At 40.6% G+C, this 13,356-nt stretch overlaps 1 protein-coding gene across 1 annotated transcript; it reads right to left on the reverse strand.

Moving 5' to 3' along the window:
- Nucleotides 1–1,129: 1,129 nt before the first annotated feature.
- On the reverse strand, nucleotides 1,130–12,800 carry LOC133010389 (dipeptidyl peptidase 9-like). The gene is made up of 21 exons (XM_061077953.1): nucleotides 12,708–12,800; nucleotides 10,586–10,676; nucleotides 9,872–10,116; nucleotides 8,904–9,016; nucleotides 8,383–8,556; nucleotides 7,275–7,443; nucleotides 7,075–7,185; nucleotides 6,751–6,879; nucleotides 6,171–6,232; nucleotides 5,968–6,068; nucleotides 5,673–5,850; nucleotides 5,397–5,556; nucleotides 5,026–5,105; nucleotides 4,766–4,936; nucleotides 4,381–4,516; nucleotides 4,148–4,293; nucleotides 3,690–3,836; nucleotides 3,432–3,584; nucleotides 3,085–3,227; nucleotides 2,691–2,802; nucleotides 1,130–2,192 (listed from the first exon to the last, which is right to left on the reverse strand). The coding sequence occupies exons 2-21, from the start codon at nucleotides 10,639–10,641 to the stop codon at nucleotides 2,100–2,102; spliced, it is 2,679 nt and encodes an 892-aa protein (XP_060933936.1). The 5' UTR covers nucleotides 10,642–10,676; nucleotides 12,708–12,800; the 3' UTR covers nucleotides 1,130–2,099.
- Between the last annotated feature and the right edge of the window lie 556 nt (nucleotides 12,801–13,356).

Raw genomic sequence — 13,356 nt, forward strand, 5'->3', positions numbered from 1 at the left:
GGACGAGGATCGTCCCGTGTCTTGACGGACAGCCATTCGGATCCTCCGGCTCAGCACCGGTGAGATTTTTTTGGGTCTACCACTTGATTTTTTTGTTCCATAACCCTGAGGATCTTTTAAGAAATGCTAAATGACTGTCTTACTGCGTCCAACCTCAGCAGCGATGGCACGTTGTGAGAGGACTTGTTTATGCAGTTCAACAATCCTACCACGTTCAAACACGGTGAGATTTTTTGCCTTTGCCATCAAGAGATCTTCACAGTGTGATTACTTGACAGGAAATTACATGGAATCCAAATTTTTGCACAGATTTTGGCTTTTAAAGGCTGTGGTCTTAAACTTTTGATCAGCTGATGAACAGCCTATTTGAGTTAAATTGTTGTTTTCAATAAATTGCCTGCTCACAACTTTTGGTCTCTTGTTCCCATTTCTTCTTTTTGCATTTTGAAGCTCTACTTAGAACCTTCCTAAGATCCAACAGTGCAAAATGCAAATTCATGCAATTTTTTAACTGGTCTTAAGATTTTAATCAGGAGTGTATCTATTAGCACTACTGCCCCCCGGTGGGGAAAATATATTAAAAAAACTCTTTATCTCTGCTGAAAGAAAACAGAGCCAAATTTCTGAGCAGAATTTTGTAAAAATTTTTACTTCAGACAAGAAGGTTATGTTTTTACTGTCAACACAATTACTCAAACTACTGAAGTGTGGAGGGGTGGGGCATGACTCAAGGAAGAACAGAACACATTTTAGGGTGGAACCCGATTAACACTTCATTTAACAAGACAAGATCGGGCGTTAGCTTTGGCAGAGGTGTGACTCAAAGGTCCTCTTTAGTAATGCATCTGTGTTTTTAATCTTGCTGAATAAAACCACAAAAGAACAAGTTGTTACGTATTCTTGTGCTTTGGTCTGAAACTCTACACACATTTTTACCTCTTCTGAACTGGGAGGATCTGGAAGAACCAGTATCTTCTTCTATAATCACTACAATTCGCCTTTACATGTTCTTTTAACTCAAACTTGTGTAAAAATGGGAAAAACCTTTAACTGTATAATTTGTCTTTTATTTATCACTAAATTACCTCTGAAATTGTTTTTAAAAACAAATCTCATTTGGTGACAAGACTTTGAAAAAAGATTGTTCACTTGTTTATTTCTTCACGTTCTGAGAATACAGATGATCATCAGACACACGCATATAAAAGGCATTATATTTCCATAGGTCCTCACACACATTCCCTGATATAAACTATATGCGCAGGCTCTCTTCAGCTCTTACAAGGCCCCTCACACTGAGGAGCTGAGTCAAACATCATCTCATTGTTCAGTCCGTTGGCACAGAGGCAAATACGTAACGTGCAAATATTTGTCAGCAGCAGCAGAAGAAGAAGAAAAAGGCGCTCCGGCGACAGCAAAGCAAGCGACTGAGTGAAACAGTGAGAGGTCATGATACGGTTGCACCAGTTCTGGTTTCATTATAATGCATTAACTATTGTGTGGGGAAGTCCATGATAGAAACTTGATGTGTAACTTATTCTCTTGTGGACCTGACACAGTGCGGCACACATTCTTCTAGGAAAAAGTGTCAAAGCAAAAAGTAAAAGAGGATGCGGTTTCTTATAGAGGTTTATGATTTCTAACTTTACTCCAGTGTCTGTTGGTGGAAACGTGAAAAAAAGAAAAAGGGTCTGTAACTGCTCGAAACTGCTTCCAAAAACCGGCTGCAGCGGGTCCACGTCTATAGTTTTTGCAATACTGAAAAGTGTGTTTAGTTAAAGTTTATAGCGTCAGTATCGTCACTCTCACATTTCAATTCAGTGTTTTTATTCCTTGCTTCATCGTCAACCATCACTAGAATCTCAGAAAAGCTTCGGTCCTGTTTGTTCCTGTCCAACAGCGCCCCCTGCTCCTTTTGAAGATTATTTTCAAACCTTCCACTGCAAAAAGGAGCTTCTGGCTACAAAATGCTTTGTTTGGTAGTTAAACATCTTAATACAAGTCATGTATTTATCATCAAATAAATGGAGGAGATGAAGGGAGGAGAGGGAGGATGCAGGGAAGGACAAGGCAAGAGAAGGTCCATGTGTAGAGGATTATCAGAGGTTCTGCTGGAGGAAGTGCAGCATCGTGATCTCGTAATGTTCTCCGGACTCGGGACATCGGATACTGTGTCGCTCATTGGGGTAAACCTGAGGAAAGAAAATTCATTCACAGTCATTGTGGTATTTACTGGATAGTTCATCACACCACCTTACCTTTTCATTTCAAAGTGTATTTTATTCTCAAGAAAGATGATGCACAACTGTAGCGGACTGGTGAAAAAGACCATTACTTTGTAACAGTTTGTAGATAACAACAATCTCCAGGTTCATAAATGTACTTTTTTTTGAATACTAGGAAATCTAAAAAATATTTCCAAATCTATGTTGTGTTGAAATAATTAGAAAACTGCTGAAGCTTTGATTTTAAGCTTTGCACCGAACCTCTCGGTGGAGGAGACGTCACTAAACTGACCTAAACAAACAAGACCATGATTTCAATCTTCTTTGTAAGGTGTTGTTTAAATGATGAAGGCCACGAGCTCCTAAAAAAATTGGAACCCTTGCTTTAGTTATAGAAAATGTTCCCATTCAGACTATTTCCCATCAGTCTAACACTAAAATCAGTATGCGAGTGAGTCCTCCTACCTGCAGGTTGTATGGTTTCCCTGCTCGGATGAGTTGAGACACCAGGAAGTTGGTGTGAAAAAAGTGTACGTTCTCATCTAGGAACCCATGAAGGATCAGCAACCTGTTGGGTCTGAGTGTCACAGGAACAGTTCATATATAAATACATAGAAGTGAATGTTACAGCAATCATGAAAGAATTAGATTCAAATCATCCACTTCTGCACTTAAATAATAATAATAAACTACATAAGAACTGGTACGTGAAATGAACTATGTTGTAACCAGACTTGTTATAACAGGTGAATACTAACCTAAGTTACAGTGAAATACTGCTTGGATTTATTTAATATGTGGACATCCTGCAGTATCTGAATAAACTTAAACTATTAAGATGAAGATCTGAAGCTCTCACTCATTTGGGAGTTTATCGACGTGGAGAGCCACGGAACAGGCCTCGTATCCCTTCTTGTTTTTTTCCGGCGTATCCAGATATCGCTCCGTGTATCCGGTGTCGTAGGCCATCCACAAAGTCACTGGTGCTCCTGCAATGGCAACCTACAGGAAAATACATACACCGTTTCACAATGCTTTAAATGGCGTCTTTAGAAATTCAGCCTGAAGAAGAGCTTAAACGGATCCAATGCCAGACATTTTTGTACATTAATCCATCTGCTGTTGAAGGATCTGTGACTATATTTTTTACGTGTATTTAAAGCCTCGACTAACTTTAAATGAAAAACAGAGTTCATTCGTTCTGACCTTGAAGATGTCGGGCTTATGGATGAGGCCCATGAGAGACAGGAAGCCTCCGTACGACCAGCCGTGGATGGCAACACGACTCATGTCCACACACTTGTACTTGTCGGCTACGTAGTGCAAAGCCTCCACCTGGTCCTCAATCTCCACCTGCCCCTGGGCGGAGGACAGAAAGAGCTCTTTCACTTTTCATACAAACAAAGATATCAGGGTAAAAGTAGAGAAAAGTCTGATCACATTCACTTTGGTGGTGATAAATACCATTTTGTCCTTCACAGCTCCTTCAAACTTGAGGCCTCGCTGACAGGAGCCTCGCCCGTCGATCACCAGCACAGCGTAGCCCAGAGACGCCAGAGTGTTCAACCGCAGGTATTTCACTCCTTTATACGAGTTATTCACTAACTGCACCTGGAAGAGGAAGAAATATACAGGGAAGTTGTGATTTGATTACAAAAGTGAGTACAGATTTGTAACTCAGTTTGAACCAATAATTGTATCACTTGGAAAGACGGTTAAAAGACAGCAGCTCGAACAAGTCGTGATTTAAGAATTAGTTTGATGTACAGTTGGAAAGGTCAAACACAAGTGGTCCGCGTTTTAAAACCTATTCCAAATAGTACAATAAAATCACAAAAGTTCACAAGAAGGTAAATCCCTCGTTGTTCTGCCTCTTGTATCTACACAGCATGAATCTAAGTCTAAAGTGGAAGGGATCGAACCTGCGGACCGCCATAAACAAAGACGACAGTGGGATGCCTCCTGCCGGGCACCAGGTTGTGGGGTTTGTACAACATGCCGTACAGCTTGAAGCCCGACTTCCCTGGGAAGCTGAAGATCTCTGGAGTAGTGTAGTCTAATGGGAAACCTGGAAACAAAGAAAAGATTTTATTTTTACTAATAGTTCACCTTTGAGAGACAGTATTTCATCTGTCATAAACAAACAGTGTGGTACCGGAGGACTCCATCATGCTCGCCCAGAACTGCGGCTCTTTGTGTAGCGGGTCGCTGTCGGAGCCAACCAGCTTGAAGATGTGCACACAGGGCGACGTGGTCAAGCTGCTGTAATGGCTTATAAACATGTCGAAGGTCTGTGAGCAAGAGAAGAAAAAGACAAGTTTAACACCTCGACAACAGTTTCACTTATATACGTTTGTTGTAGGGAAGGCTGTATCCATGTGGAGCTTTAACTGCTGCTGCCAATACACACATCTTTCTACTGAAGGTATCGATGGACATATTATATAAGCAGTACAAATCTCCAGCATCTCATCAGCAGCTTATTGTGTGAATATTTTGAAGCAAAAAGTTAATTTGTAAATGTGTGTGTGTTTCTATACCTGGCTCACGGAGCAGCTGTGGGAGAACCCAGGTTTGGTGAGTCGGACCATTTCGCCCGGCGAGTCGTAGCTCACCACGTAGAGATGATGCTCCAGAGGAGAGTCTTTGGTTCCCTGGAAGTAAACCAGCTTGGTCGCCTCATCCACCCAAATCTGAGGACTGGAGGAACGCTAGAACAAACAGAACCAGAAACGAGACTTTTGTCAGAATATTTTTTGTATTCTTGTCCTGAAAGGTTTGTCACAGTACAATATTTTACCTTTGCTCCGTGATTGGCCAGCACCTCCCACTTCCCACTGGTTATCGTCAGCTCCTCTTTAACTGGACACTTGAAATCATCTGACGGCCGAGAAGCAAACGTGTCACACAAGTGGCCACACTGAGAGCAGTGGGTTTTAGTAACTTGATTCTACAATCATACGCAGTATATTAACATTAAATACACAGGATTGTCAACACAATGTTCATAAACCAAGAAAATGAGGAAAACTTGTTCCAAACCACATTGAAATTGTATCTTATACATGCTGAGGTAAGAAATAGTGGGTTTTACATTTAATTTCATCTCTTTCATTTATTCTATACACCTCAACAATCAATCTGAGCTCATTCTTCTCCAGACAGATTTACCTTCAGAGTGTGTGTAGCCTTTAGCCCAGTGATAGCTGCCGCGCTGTAACACTGACGTGATCTTATACAAGTGGCAGAAGCCGGTTTTAGACTCGTTTACAGTGATGAAAGTGATTTCATCCTCACTGGTTTGGATGAAAGGATGGAAGATGTCATGGACCTGTAGGACGAAGAAAACAGTAATAATGTTTCTGTTATGAGGGGAAAACTGAACTGGGAAACCTCTCTATTTTAGTGTTAGCAGATGTAGAGATGTTGAGTGGTGCTGAGCCTCACGTTGATCCAGATGTCGCTGGTCTCCTCGTAGACGATGAATGGCTGCACTGAGTCTCCCAGGTTCTCCAGGCTCTTCTGTCTGCTGGCCTCATCCTGATTCGCAGGGATGAAGAGCGCTGGAGGCAAAAAGATCAACTGGAGACGCTGCTGTCGTCGGTCCATCATGACAGCCCACGCACTGAGACACACACAGAGGTACAGTTGTGATGAGTGGGGGGGTGAGGGGGTGCACAGACAATCCAGGGTTGAGCTTTCATAACAAACTGCTTTTCAGCCTCTTAGAGAAGAAACTTACTATCGACCATCTTTTGTCCATCCAACTCTGGAGATGTACTCAGTCCCTGGAAAGAGGGAGGTGAAGGGAACAGGCAGCTCTTTTTCCTGTGTGCTGACAATCTAAGGGAGACAAAACACCAAGATGAACACAGCACAGAGCACTTCAGTGTTTTGTTCACAGTGGGGGGGAATAAAATATATGAGTTAAGGACGGGCGCTTACTTTGCCGAGGTGATCTGTTCTGATTTCTGACATTTTCAGAGTAATTGCGGGATTCTTGCTGCCTGGAAAGAAATAAAACCATCACAAAACAAGATATGACCAAGAACTGTGAAACATTGTTTTGTAACAATCAGCACAGTGAAACCTGCTAAAGTCAAAACTTTAAAACTATTTTTAAATTAATTTCTCAATGAACCGATTATGTTTTAGAAAACAGTGAAAAAACTTCTGATAACCCAAAGAGACACATTCAGATGTTTAATTTTGTCCAGAATTATTCAGTTCAATATCATGTATGACAAATGTAATATCTGATTTTTGATGAGGGTGGATCCAACAAATGTTAAGAATATTTTCTTAAGGAAATAACTCAAAAGATTATTAGATAATCATGAATTTTGATGATCCACTTTCTGTCTATCAACTAGTCAATTAATTGAGTGATTGTTGCAGGTATATGTATAACATGTATAAACAAAACTTCTCTTTGTCAAATGAAACAAAACCACTTGAAACACACAGAACACAAGACAACTTGAAGTGCATTACATAAATTGGGAGGCTTTCAGTGCGTGTGTACCTGCGTGTGGATATCTGTAGACATCCGTCTTACGCTCCTCCAGAGCTGGAGAGGGAACGTGGATGATCTCAACCTCAGACTCGTCCACCTCCTCGTATATAATCTGTAAAGTCTTACTCCCGTCGGACTCTGAGCCACAGAGACGACCAGCAAAACAGGAAAGTATTATTTCATCAGGTAAACTAAAGACTTCATCTGTAATCAAGCATTGTGTATCGTTTATAAAATGTCAATTTTTGTTCTAACAATAAACCATCTTCATGTGACAATCAATATTAATACAATAGATACAATGATTGTCTTTCAAGTGTATCTCTCACTCACCTTCTCGAGCAGCGGGTGACCACCAGTATCCAGTGAAGCGATCAAACTCTTCCTGTGTGACAAACGTGGCAACACCAGCAGACTTGGGGTCTTCCTTTATATTTTCGCTTCCTGAAAATCAAAAACACACATGAAGACACTGTGGAAAAGATGCGAAGTAGCTGTGGTGGGACGGAGTCTGAACATGCTTCATTCCCGACCTTTGTGGCAGAAGGTGAGCCTCCTCTCTTCGCCCGTCTGGATGCTGGTCACCCAGATGTCGTTGTTGTTGATGAAGCCGATGAAGTTGGGGTCTCCGGGGCAGATCTTGGGGTCCATGCGTGTCCCTGGACACTGGCTCTTGATCTCTACAGGATTCACTGGAGAAGTCTGCAACAAACACAGGAAGAGAACAGAAGAGAAACTTAAGATCCCTGTGTTCATATTCTAACACAATGGTGCTCATGCATTTCCATCTTTTGTGTGTTGTTTGTGTTTAGGTTGAAAAAAAGTCTCCCACATTATAGCAAAAATGTTCTCTACTCTGAAGTTTATGATTTGAAAATATTTGATTGTAAAGAGGACAGCATATAAATACATAATTTATGATTACAATTTACAATTTGTTTTAATTTCCCTCAGATTTGGATTCAAAGAAAACTTACAAGCAACAACTTTGATGATCAGTTTAATTGTTTAAGTAATTTTAAAGCTATAATGTTAAAGCATACTATGTCACATTTCCCTATTCTCTGACCTTTTGAAAGAGTATATAATTGTGAGATTAATAAATAATGAAAGTAATTAGTTGGGAAATGTAACAGATACAAATTAACTTCACAGCGCTGTCTGGTGAACAAACTATGTGTATAACTTTTTAAAAAAAATTCTAAATTACCTTTGGCATTTCTGCTCTGCAACTACTTGTAAAATATCAGTTGCTATATAAGACTGACTAATACTAATACTGATCGATCTGCATTGATGGATAGTAAGCAGGATAATAAGCAGGTATAAATGGAGCTTGACTGTTTCTGTGAAGATTCTCAGTCACATGGTTCATGTTTACAAAGGCAACTCGACACACAAGCATTTCCTGTTGTCTCTGTAAACATATACAACTTCTGGAGGAGCTCAAGTGCTCCGTTCCATTTTAAATCTAACTATTCATATTTTTACAGAGGAGCACAAAGAGACTTTAAAAAGCAGTAATCCGCTCCTCTTTGTAGGAATTATTGACGCATTGGTCTAATCAGCAACTGCATCATCCACCCTGCAGGTCTGTAACAGCCTCTCTGTGCTGTGTTACTTAACTGTCCTCAAACTCACAATGAGGCTGTTGTTCCCCCCATCGTGGCAGTAGTACAGACTGCTGTTGGCCTGGAACAGGAAGAGGCCACTGGGGCGGTGGTATTCATAGGAGGTGATGCCAGACACCCCCAAGCGCTTCCTCTCACGCAGCAGCTCCTCCTCCCGAGAGAAGCCCCCGTGGTGCGGGCTGGCCTGAGGTCAGGGACGACAGGAGGAGAAACAGCGTCACAAAGAGGAAGGAGCAAGGTGGAGGTCAGAGACAGTTTGTTCAAGGCATGAAAAACCAACACTAAGTTAATTGAAGAGTAAAAAGCCAGGTAATAATAAAAAAGAACCACATATCCCCTCTGCTCAATGATAGAATCTTGTGTTTATCGAATCAATACAAAACAGTATAGCTGGTCAGTGGTCTCAGTTACTTTATCTTTGAAGGGAGATTTACAACTGTAGCTTTAAAGCTTCACAATTATTCTCTAAACAATTAAACATCTGGTGGGAAGGGATCAGAGAGGAGGAAGAGGAAGAAGGCTCCTCGTCACCTGAAAGTGATCCAGCATCTGTTTCCATGACAAAACCAGCAGGGCGTCTTTGCGGATCTTCTTAGGAATGTCCGAGTAAAGTAACGTGTTTTCCCTGCTGGCGTAAGGCATTCCTGTAAGAACCAGAAGAGAGAGAGAGAGAGTGAGTCCAGGTGAAGTCAATCGGTTTGACTATCAGGACATGTACAACCTTTGTACAACAAGTTTACTATGCATCACTAATTTACAACACAAACTATGTCCTACCAAGAGATTAGATTTGTCATATTTGATGATAAATTAATCTGTACATGACCATGACTGGTAGAAGCAACTCGGTGCTTCAGCAGGAATTAAACCACCGTGACATCACTGAGTGGTGTTTGAGCGAGAGTTATTTCTATTTATTTTTATTTTTAGGGCCATCTTGGTATTTTGAAACCAGGAGTATCCATATTTGGAGGAGTCGGAGGTGGAGCCTGACTGAGAGCTGGAGGACTCTGCACATCCCAATGCATACAGTGCTTCGTCATCTATTGGAAGGCTTGAAACTAGAGATCGAGATCATAAACTTAGTATGAAAATGTTTACTGATGGTTTAAGTTTTCTCATAGACGAGAAGAAACTGAAACCATTCTGCAAAATGTCTGTTGCCAGAGCTGCAACAGAAATATGTCCACAAAGCAAAATGGTGCTCCTGCTTGACTTTCATTTTTCTTTCTCCAGCACAGAGACAGTGAAGAGACTCAATGCCGATCTTTGGATATTTCATGAGCTTGAAAATTGTTCCAGGCTGGTAACTCTGACTCACCAGCTGGATCCAGGGATTACTCACAGAGGCATGCGACTTCTCAAAGAGGCTGAAAGGAAGGGAGGTGACTCTGTAGCTCCACAGGTCACTGTACGCTCACCGCACCATTTCTCTGACATTTATCGTAGAATATGAATCCATGTCAGACCCCAGGGTTGATTCCCCCCCCCCCGCTCACCGAGGTAGTAGATGCGGTGAGAGTGCGGGCTGGCCTCGTCCTTCTGGATGAACTGGAAGTCATGTGGCGCCTTGCTGATGACCATGCCCGTGTTCTTGCGGCTGTTGTGGATGATCTTCCTCAGGCCGTCCCACGTGTGCTTCTCCACCTGGAACTGGGTGGGATTCACATCCTCCATCTCCACCACCTCCGTGCTGTCCGACAGTTCGTCCACCCCCGTCATGCCTGCCGCTGCCTCTCTGAACCTGAGGGCCGACACAGACTGATCAGGGAATCTGAATGGGGACGCTCTGTGAGGTGATACAGTGTTCCTCATCAAAAATCGACTGTATCCTTGAGGATTAATACATGTTTATAATACTGAATTCAGTCATTTCTCATTTGACATTTGCTAAACTAATTTCGATAATTTGAGCCCAAGATTAATTAATTTATTCTTTTTGCCTTTATACATATATTATCCCCATAATTCATACAACATTAGAAAATGTATCGATGTCAATCTATTAGAAAAGTAAATAAATAAACCACACACATTTTACATTTTCTCATCACTACAGTTGAAAACATTGTCAGGGCTCGACCTACCAGATGGAAATTATAGCTTTTAGGTAGCCGAATTGGGAAACCCATGTTGTGGATAAAAGATTTTAATTTATCAAAATGAAAAGGAAAGGAAATTGGATGAACAATTGAGTAAAAACATTTGCATACCTCTTTACAGCCTCCTCTCTTTTGTCGTCGATTTTCAGCCTCTTTTCTCTGTGCATTAACCGTTCAACCACCCGGAACCAGACCTGACACCCTGTAGAGAACCAGGTTAACACACACACAGTGAGATTGGCTTCAAGATAACAAGAGAGTCCAGATGTTTACATAGCAGCACCTGCTCTAACTGAAGAAACAGTGAAACAGTGAACAGTTACTGAGGTGACGGCCATATTCAGAGCAAATGTCCCTCTGCTGCTTCATCGTGGAGCGGCTAGTCCTCAGCCGATGGTCCTGGCTGTGTTCTCAATCAGACTCTCACTGGGTGTGTGTGTGACTCAGATGCATGACTCTGACACTGTACCACGACCATGACAAATGCTGCACTGTTACTCTACATTCACAGACTGTAAACTGTGGGCAGCACAGGAGGTTGTTTTGTTTCCTTGAGCAACAGAACAAACTACAAATTCTACAGTAGTTTGTTCCAAGAAAAGACCCGAGCATAACAAGTCTTATCAGGTCTGTCGGAGGTGCAGATGTCGTAGTTGTAAATTTGAGGTAAATAGTAGTGACAAGCATTCAGTCTCCTCCAGGTATGATCGTTAATAATCATGTGACTGACATAGATCGGAGGATAAAACTTTAATCTTTATGATGTATTAGGTTCGTGGTAAAGTGATTTAAAAAATAAACTAGAAAATGTACTTCCTTGAATAGGGTTATAGGGTAAAGTTGAAACTGTGCATTCTCACACTGTCTGGACCCATCACCTGTGAAACTATGTTTATCTAGTTTCTGTCTCTGCATCAACTGCGACTCAAGTAGACACAGCTGCTCTCGGTATTGAGTTGACGTCAGTATGTTCCTGTTCATGAGAGACTTCAATAATATTCTATCGATTAAAAAAGAGGGAATTTCAAAGTGAGCTCATTAAATATGACAGTTCATATAATGCTTAATTATAATTAATGGTGGAGAAAGTTCTCAGGTCCTCTACAAATAAAAGTCCAATTGAAGTTATACTTCAGTATAAGCAGGAGAATGTACTTATGTGTTAAAAGTACCACATCCCCTGAGAATGATTATTATTACTATTAAATAAGTATACATTAGATTATTATTATATATACATTATAAGAAGTATTCTATCAAGACCAAAACCTTGCGCCACCTGAACAGTTTCTTCCCCATTGCAGTAGGGCTCACAAACAAGCCCCCTGCATAACAGTGACTCTGCCCCCCCTTGCACATAATTCATATATTATTGTCACTATCCCGAAACCAATCACTGCACCTTAGCACCGCAAGTGCCCATAACTTATTGTTCTTACTGTATATATTGTTGTTTTAAGTCCAATGCACCAAGCACACCAAGGCAATTTCCTGTATGTGTAAATATACTTGGCAATTAAAAGAATTCTGTTTCTTATTCTAATTTTTGTAGTGGGTTGCACCATTTTAACTTATGTGTGAAGAACTCTAACAAATATTTATTTTAATAACAATCATTATTATCATATTATTTTCATTCTGCAAATAGAAAAGTGAGAGAATAACCCAGAGCTGCAAGTGTCTCTCACAATTAGGTTTCTTTTGTTCCACCACTCGTCCAAAACGAGAAAATCAATAAAAAATATTCCAAATTATTACACAATTTTTAAATATAACCATGAATTAATATCTTAATAATTTGATATTGTAATAGTATGTCTTGTATTAGAAGCCTTTTATATGTTTTGCTTTAAGGAGAATAGTCATTCAATCCACAGCTTCAGTAAAGAAGAAGAAAGAAGCTGAGCAGCTAATTTAGACATTTTCATCCCTGATAAGAATCACACTCTGGACGATCCTCTGTGGGTTTGTCCTCGTCCTGAGATCCAGATGAGAGATCCAGATGTGAGAGATCAACACTTTGTTTTGACGGATCAGCTGACGGAGTGTTTACAGTCCCACATCTGTCTGCTCTTTAAACCCGACATGATGCAAAACCCCCTCCGTGCTCCGGGATGCTAGCAGGTTAGCCGCCCGTTCACTGGTTAGCTAACTTAACCAGTACATCAATGATTACACACAGAGATACACCAGTATGAAAACAGAGGAACCAGCCACTGGTGTTGAAACTCACACTGTGTCCCCTCGGACCTCCGTGGGACCCTCGGTGAGTTGAAGACACGTTAGCCTCTGAGACACCGCAGCTCCTGTCACACAGAGCAGGAAGCTAGCTTCATGCTAACGTGCTAACAGCGAGGAAGCTGTCCATGAATCAAAGATGATTGACCTTTAACCCGGATGTTATCCCCCCAACTTCAGTGTTTTGTTTTGTTTGCACTTAATTTTATTTTTCCGTTTTGACCCTTTGATGGTGAACGATGTGGGCGTAAAAATGTGATTTTTTCATTTATTTTTAAAGTTCTTAAAAATACCTAAATACCCAGGGATTCCTCTGCTTGAATTCAAGCTGCAGTTGATGATCATTATCAATTCATTGGAGGATTATTTTCTCAATCAATGACTTTTTCAATTATCATCAAATAGTAAAATAAATTTAAAAAAACAGACATCTAAAATATTGAATATACAGTGATATATAACATGTCTTAATCAAGTAACAAAATTAACATTTTATTATATCAATTCAAATAATTAGTCTGTAGAGCTATAACAGATTATCAAAGATGCAAATTCATTTTTATTGATCAATTTATTGACTTTGCTTTTCAGTTCACTAAACGGGTTTAACTGCAGATTTGAGAGTTTGCTCAATGACATAAAGG

This window comes from Limanda limanda, chromosome 9 (genome assembly GCF_963576545.1).
Source record: "Limanda limanda chromosome 9, fLimLim1.1, whole genome shotgun sequence".
Classification (NCBI taxonomy): domain Eukaryota; kingdom Metazoa; phylum Chordata; class Actinopteri; order Pleuronectiformes; family Pleuronectidae; genus Limanda; species Limanda limanda.